At 40.6% G+C, this 7,784-nt stretch overlaps 1 protein-coding gene across 3 annotated transcripts in view; it reads right to left on the bottom strand.

Moving 5' to 3' along the window:
- Window positions 1-126: 126 nt before the first annotated feature.
- The window catches only part of fer1l4 (fer-1 like family member 4), a 30,506-nt gene continuing 22,848 nt past the window's right edge, over window positions 127-7,784 (bottom strand). For all 3 annotated transcript variants that reach the window (XM_077528574.1, XM_077528575.1, XM_077528576.1), the window contains 17 exons: window positions 7,262-7,404; window positions 7,063-7,182; window positions 6,497-6,551; window positions 6,342-6,436; window positions 6,131-6,265; window positions 5,911-6,048; window positions 4,978-5,105; window positions 4,650-4,820; window positions 4,419-4,573; window positions 4,154-4,335; window positions 3,998-4,083; window positions 3,313-3,411; window positions 2,938-3,055; window positions 2,693-2,816; window positions 1,626-1,927; window positions 859-959; window positions 127-387 (listed from right to left, as the gene is read on the bottom strand). In XM_077528574.1, coding sequence (XP_077384700.1) covers window positions 204-387; window positions 859-959; window positions 1,626-1,927; window positions 2,693-2,816; window positions 2,938-3,055; window positions 3,313-3,411; window positions 3,998-4,083; window positions 4,154-4,335; window positions 4,419-4,573; window positions 4,650-4,820; window positions 4,978-5,105; window positions 5,911-6,048; window positions 6,131-6,265; window positions 6,342-6,436; window positions 6,497-6,551; window positions 7,063-7,182; window positions 7,262-7,404 — 2,336 coding nt within the window. In that variant the 3' untranslated portion in view covers window positions 127-203. The remainder of the gene's footprint in view (window positions 388-858; window positions 960-1,625; window positions 1,928-2,692; window positions 2,817-2,937; window positions 3,056-3,312; window positions 3,412-3,997; window positions 4,084-4,153; window positions 4,336-4,418; window positions 4,574-4,649; window positions 4,821-4,977; window positions 5,106-5,910; window positions 6,049-6,130; window positions 6,266-6,341; window positions 6,437-6,496; window positions 6,552-7,062; window positions 7,183-7,261; window positions 7,405-7,784) is intronic.

Genomic DNA, 7,784 nt, shown 5'->3' with positions numbered 1-7,784 from the left:
TTTGGTAGGTTCCATATTTTTATAGTAATAGAAGACAACATTGCCAGCCAGGAAGTTGCTTCTGTAAAAATGGCTGCCAGTCAATGAGTTCAAAGAAAGTAATGAATGACAAAAAAGAAATAAGAATACCTTCAATCATCCCAATGAATTTACTGGAAAAAAAAATGGCCGACTGGGCTGGTTCTACTTTTTTGTTTGTTTGTTCAGCCGGCGGTGACGAGGAGGCGCGTGATGTGCTGCGGCAGCGTGTAGACCAGCATTCCGAAGAAGAGCGCCACCACGGCCAGGACCAGCAGCGTGACGATGAACTTTTTGAACTTCCTCCAGATGAGGAAGACGAACGTCTTCAAGGGGTTGACGAACCACGTGAAGCTGGTGGTGGGGCGGCTGCAAAACAACGAAGCAAAAATCTTGTTGGACTGACAATATTAGTACACTTATGTGCTAATATAATAAATGCTTGTCAAAATTCAAATGCTATTATTTTAAAAAATATATATATTGAAAAACACTTTTTTTAAGTGTAAAATATTTCTTGGGGTAAAACGTTTCTTTTTTGGGGGGTGGAAATAGACTTTTTTTTAACTATTTAAAAAATTCTAATAATTATATTTTTTGGTCCAAAATTTATGGCACATTTTGTCTTTATTTTTTGGGGCAAAAATAAACTTTTGAACTATTTAAAAAAATTCTAATAATCATATTTTTGGTCCTAAATTTATGGCAGATTTTGTCTCTATTTTTGGGGGGTGAAAATAGACTTCTTTTTTTTTTTTATTAACTATTTAAAAAATTCTAACAATTAGCATTTTTTTGGTCCAAAATGATGGTAGATGACGCGCACGATTGGCGTCTTACTTGGGTTTGTCCAGAGGTTCCGGTTCCTTGCGTCCTCGTCCGACCGGGTTGGCCTCGGCCTGCTCCAACGTCACCAACTGAAGTTCCGCTTCCACTTTGCCCTGAAAACATACAAACAAATATGCGCACTTTCGTGTCACGCTGTGGTCCAAACATGCTGTCACTATTGAATAGTTTTACAAATTAAATTCAAAAATGGCTCCAAACGATTACTCAATTATTGAATTATCGGTTAATCTGATAATTGATGACTTGTTGATTTAATCAATTCATTTTGACAGCTCTAAATTCACATATTTGCCGATTTTTTTGTTCAATTTAATAAAAATAATAATAATAATAATAATAAAAAAATTTGGTGCTTTTTTTTCCTGTTTCTAGGGAAAAAAAAATTCTCCAATGTTTGCCAGTTTTTTTGTAAAAACAAAACAAAACAAAAACAAAGCACAAGTTAATATTCATCAACGTTTTCAAGAGAATATTTTGGCTTTGAAAAACAATTTTTTTTTCTTCCCAATGAATTTTAATGGCCATCAATTGGACAAATTAATTTTGGGTTTTGGTTGTCTATAAAATGTGCTATAGAAATAAATTAGTCTTGCAATGCATTGGACATTTTGCAAGGAAAACACAGAGAAATCAGAGCTATCAAAATAATCAATCAAAATAAGTATTGATAAAAAACATTGAATAAAATCGGCGAATAGGTGAAGGCACTGTCTTGTGTTTTGGAATGGAATTGCAAAAATAAAAAGCGTGTCATTGACCATGAGCAAGTGGACGATTCCGTCGCTGTCGGTGAACTGGACGTCGTCCGTCTTCCCGATTTTCTTCTTCTTCTTCTTCTTGTTTTTGTTTTTCTTGTTTTTGGCGTTTTGCTTTTTGTCGCGCTGGGCCTCGTCGGCCTCCTGGGCCGTCTGTTGGCGGCTGAGGGGCCACCAGCCCTTCAGCTTCTTGGAGCGGAAGATGGAGGCCCGCGGGCCGGCGCGCTCCTTGGCCATCTGCGCCGTGCACTTGCCAGACGACTTGGCGCCGCGAATCATGTCGCTCAGACGCAGATCCAGCGAGCCTTCCGCAAACAAAGCGCACGTTTTCAAACGTCTTTAGCAACGACAAACAAGCAAAAAACTTGCCATCAACTACACAATATTAGTCAACTTCTGTGCTAATATAATAAATGCTTCTCAAAATTCAAACACTTTTTTTTTTTTAAAACATGTTGAAAAACACTTATTGACTTTTTTTTTTAAGTGTAAAATATTTTTGGGGCTAAAAATGTACTTTTTTTTTTTTAAACTATTTTTTAAATTCTAATAATTATCTCTTATTTTTTTTGGTCCAAAATTTATGACAGATTTTGTCTCCATTTTTAGACTTTTTGAACTATTCAAAAAATTCTAATAATTATATTTTTTTGGTCCAAAATTTATGGCACATTTTGTCTTTATTTTTTGGGGGTCAAAATAAACTTTTTTTTTTAAACTATTTAAAAAAAAATAAAAATCTAATAATTATATTTTTGGTGCAAAATTTATGTCAGATTTTGTCTTTATTTTTTGAGGTGAAAATAGACTTTTTTGATTATTTAAAAAATTCTAATAATTATATTTTTTGCTCCTAAATTTATGGCATATTTATTTTATTTAAAATATTAAATATTTTTTTGTGTCCAAAGTATACAACTTCATTCAAATATATATGATGTATGTTTTGTTTTGTTTTGAAACAATATTAAACATTCTTTCAAATATTTAACCTTGGTGTTCCAAATGTTGAGCTGCATTTTTCTCTCCAAAATATAATTCTGGCCCATTTGTTTGCGCTGGTGTCTCACCGAGGAAGTCGTTGGCCGAGATGCGGTCGTAGTCCCAAATCTGCAGCGTGAGAACGGCCGGCTGGCGAAATTCCGACTCCTCCAGAGAGAAGAAAGATTCCTTGCGCTTGTACACCACCTCTTTCTTCACAACGCAAAAAAACAAACAAACAATAACAACACCACAAATGAGCCACTTGCAACTAATCATGATCTTAAAAAATAAATTAATACATAAATAAAAAATCGAAGCTGGCGCGAGTGACCTCGGTGGGCAGGTAGTCAAAGCGGAAGACAAATCTCCAGTTGAAGTTTCCCTCCCCGGTCAGCGAGTTGAAGTGGACGTCTGTCTCCTGCTTGTCGGTTTCCAGGCCTCGAATCCAACTGGATGCCAAAAATAAACAAAAACAAAAACAAAAACAAAAAACAAAAACAAAAACAAAAACAAAAACAAAAACAAAAACAAAAACAAAAACAAAAACAAAAACAAAAACAAAAACAAAAACAAAAACAAAAAAACAAAAACAAAAACAAAAAAACAAAAAACAAAAAACAAAAAACAAAAAACAAAAAACAAAAAACAAACAGCCAATCAGCAGCCGGCTTTGCAAGCGAGCGGAGAACGTGCGACGCCCACCGACCCTTTCACGTAGATGTCGGACGAGGGGTCGCCGGTGAACGGGTTGACGTCGTCCAGGAAGACGTCGTCCGTGTTCCAGATGATCACGCGCAGCTCGTACCTGTTGGCGGGAAAACGGACGACGGCCTCAGTAGAAAAAAAAAGGTGGCGGAAACAAGCAATCGAGTTTCATTAAAAAATAAAGAAAGAAAGAAATAGTCGTGTGCTGGATGTGAAGAAAAGAAACAAGCACTGCAGTGCCGGATGTAGAGAAAAAAAGAATAAAAGTGGAGTAACAAAGTTTGAAAGAAAAAAAAAAGATACAAAAAAAAATACACAGCAAATGATTAGATGGAGAAAAAAAATCGATGTTGCTGGACAGGCGGAAAAAAAACGGGTGAAAAGCCGGATGCAGCAAAAAAAAAATGGTGTCTGATTTAAAGAAAAAAAAAAGAGTCGCGTGCTAAATGAAAGAAGAAGAAACAAGCAGTGCAGTGCAGGATTTGGAGAAAAGAAAACAAAAAGCAGTAAAAGGCTGGAAGTAGAGAAAATAAACTGTCACATGCTGGATGCAGAAAAAAAGTGAAGGAGTGCGGCATGTGCAGAAAAAAAAAACAACAAAAAATGTCAAACCCAATGTTGAGATATAAAAAAATAAATGGAAAAAAAAAAAAGATGCAAAATGCGAAGAAAGATAACGGACGTACTGGACGGGCAGTCGCGGCTTGATGTCCACCGGCGGCGGTGCCGGAACGTCGGTCGGGAACATGTCCGCCCACATGTGCAGGTAACCCTGCGCGCGTCGCAGAATGTCGCTTTACAACCGAGCCGCGCCGCCCAACGGTCGCCACGGCGACGAGTACCTGCGGCAGCCCCGGCTTGTCGCGGCTGAGCAGCGAGCGCGTTTCCACGTGCTCGGGGACCAGCCGGACGGCGCCGGGGACGAACTCGCTCATCTGCGACCAGCGGCGCAGCACGCTGACGGCCGCGTGCTCCTCCAGCGCCGCCTCGTCCTCCGGCGAGCGCTCCGACTTGCTCCGCAGATCTAAAAAAAAAAATTAATAATAATAAAAAATGTAAAAAAGTCAAAAGAAGCTTTTTTTTTTTGGTGAGATGCGGTCGTGGTACCTTCCGGGACGGCGTCCGGCGGGATCTTAAAGATCTTGTTGAGGACTTTGACCTCCGCCGCTCGATATTCCGGAGGCGGGATTCCGATTTTCTCGCAGAGCTCGGACAGGATGACGGACGGCTTTTTGGCGTCCCGCCACGCGTTGTAACCGTCGCTGCCGGCGGACGCCACAAAACGATGACGTCCCGAAAAACGAGTCGTGTCGCGTCGCGGCGACGGGCGAAACTCACGCGTCGTAGTAGAGGGCCAGGCCGCACGTGGCGCGGTGCCGGCTGTAGAAGCGGTTCTCCAGGTCCACCCGCGTCTCCCCGATCAAGTCGTCCGTGCCCACCAGGTCGTGATCCATCACCCGCACCAGCAGCTCCGTCTCCGCCGGGAACGACACCGTCAACTCAAACACCCTGAAACGAGACGAGAAACCGCATCAGACTAAAAAAAAAACAAGTGCAGGATGTTGTGAAAAAAAAGTGGTGGTGTGCCGGATGTCATAATAAAAGTGCAGCTGTCCAAAAATGTGTGGTGATGTATGAAAGAAAAAAAAAAAAAGCGTCCACTGACTCTCCGAAGACGGGGTTGAGTTGTTTGGGGATGTATCGCTGTCTGGTGTCTCGACTCTGCTGCCCGACGCGGACCACCAGGTACGGGTCCGATTTGCCGTTGGGGTCGGCGGGAGCCAAATTGGTGGCCTGACGCAACAATGACAACAACAACAATATTGATAGACCGATATGGTTTTTTCAAGGCTGATACTGATACAGATTATTAGTCGGCCGATAGCCGATATTTCAAGCCGATATTTTCTTCGTCACAGCTGGAATAACTGATGGAGCAAATTGGCGGCTGCGAGGTGCGTTCCAAATATTCATTTACAGTCAAATAGAAAAAAAAACGTATTCTTTTAAACTATATTGACAAATTTCTTTACAAAATGAGAATAAAAATTGCAGGGTCATTAGCATGTGTTAGGCTAAATAAAAAAATTAAAATTAAAATTAAAAAGCAAGTAAATAGTTCCCTAAAGATTTTGACTGTAAATAAAGTTTTCTAAAATGTCAACATAATTCATTTATTTATTTAATTATTTTTTTATTAAAAAAAAGTGTAGGAGGGAGTTTCTATTTTTTATAAAGTGGAAATTTTAGTAAGTTCCCTGCATCTCATCACTGAATGACAAATGCATGTGAATGTAACTAATTAGTTTTTTGTTTTTTTGTTAGGGTTGGTAAAACGTTTCAAAAGATCTTTGCAGTGAAAAATTGTCTGATTATGTTCCAAATGTGTTTATGACAAGTTATTCACTGCTCAGAGATATACTGGCTTTATCAGCCTTCAGATTTAAAACCAAAAAAAAAAAGGCCCATGCCAATATTTGCCAAAAATATCGGCCCGGCCCGGCCGATAATCGGTCTATCCCTAAAACAAGAAGATGACGAGTTCCCGGCGACGTCGCATGTTGACGTCTGTTTTTTTTTCAAAATTGCGTCAGCTCACCTTGACGACGTAGACGCGAAGCAGAACCTTCAGCGGCGAGTTCTGCGGCATCCCTCTGCTGAGCTGACACTTGACGTCGTCGTCGTCGTCGTCGTCTTCGTCCTCATCCGAATCGATCGGGTAGACCAGGAAGGAACCCTGTCGAGGCAAAACGGGATCGGTTGCGCAAAAAAATGACAAATGAATCCATAAATCAAACGAAAATGAGAATTGGAACCACCTTGTACTTCCCCATCAGACGCTCGTCCTCGTCTTCGTCGGCGTCCTCGCCGATGGCTTGACCTTTGAACAGCGGCAAGATCCGCAGCCAGTCCTGGAACTGACCGAACTCCGATTCCAGGTCGCCCGCGTACAACTGGACACGCGCGCACCAAAAATCACTACTTTTATTTTTCAAACAAAAAGTTGTTTTTTTTTGGTTGAGGTCCAACCTTGAGCGTGGCGATCTTCTTCCGTTTGGGAGCTTCCATCTGCACCACCACCGTGTCCACGTCCTCCTCATCGTCGTCGTCATCGTTCCGGCCCTCTAAACGGGGTTGTGACGATTAAAGCCGGCAAACGAGGCAACATTGCTGAGCGAGCACACCTGTCCCTTCGTCTCGTTCCTCCTCCTCTTCCTTCTTCTTCAGCTCCTCGGCAGCCTGCAGACAAAGTGGGAAAAAAAAGAAAAAAAGATGGACACCATAAAACAGGGAATGTGCCATATTTGCATTAAACTCCCCGTACCTTTATTGTAGCATATGTACACCATCCATGTTGTCTGCATTTCTCAAGTACCACATGCACATCACATTTCACTCATTTGCTCCCAATGACGTATAAATACGTTTTTTTAAAACATTTTAATTAAGTGTCCCAAAGACATATTTAAACGTTTTTTGTTGGGTTTTTTTAATGCTAGAGCAGGGGTGTCCAAACTACGGCCCGCCGTCCATTTTTTAGTGGCCCACGACATGTGCTAAAAATGGCATTTGACTCAGTTCAAATAAAATAAAAACAAAAATGAATGCAGCAAAAAAAATGTATCAAATTGATATCATTTTAAGTGCTAATGTTTTTTTGTTTTTTTATATATCATATATCATGTATGTACCAGTAATATACATATTTTTTTCATATTGATTGCATGATGTCTATAAAAAAATATCTTGCCTGTTTCTCCAGTTCTTCCAGGGACGCGTAGTACTTGGACCACCAGTCCAGTTGCTCGTTTTCCGGCACGTCCTCCTCCAGTTGCTCGTCTCCGACCTTCAGCAGCGTCTTCAGCGGAGCCTGCGAGCGTTGGCAACAAAACGCCATCAAAAAAGCCCAAAAGAAAAAAGTTGAGCTTCCGGCGCGGCATCGTCGTTACGTTGATCAGCTTGACGGCGCCGTTGGGAATCTTCGACTCTTTGATTGTCAGGCAGCCCAGTTTGATCTTCCGCAGCGACTTCAGCCTGCTGCTCTTCGCATGCACAGACTTGACCAAAGAAGGAGGGGTGGGCTTCTTTTTCACTGGGGACACACAGAAACAAAAAATACAAAAACATTTTTTTTTTCATCATCATCACTCGGTCGGTTTTGCTGCAAATTTGTTTTTAGCATGCTTATTTGCTGATGACATCATCAAATGAGCGTATATTGACAAAATAATGAGAAATCTGGAACGCCCTCATCATGGCCTTTCATTTGAGATATCACTCGATATACTTTGCTACAAATATATTTTTGTACCTTTTACTAGTCAAATGTGATACACAAAAGCCAAACATTTTGGTCATTTTTCATGAATGTCAGTGTATATTGGTAAAGGAAAATGATTGATCTGGAACATTCTCATCATGGCCTTTCATTTGAGATATCACTCGATATACTTTGCTACAAATATATTTTTG

The sequence above is a fragment of the Festucalex cinctus genome, chromosome 8 (assembly GCF_051991245.1).
Source record: "Festucalex cinctus isolate MCC-2025b chromosome 8, RoL_Fcin_1.0, whole genome shotgun sequence".
Lineage (NCBI taxonomy): Eukaryota > Metazoa > Chordata > Actinopteri > Syngnathiformes > Syngnathidae > Festucalex > Festucalex cinctus.
The sequence above is the reverse complement of the archived record's forward strand: the minus strand, read 5'-3'. Positions and strand labels throughout refer to the sequence as shown.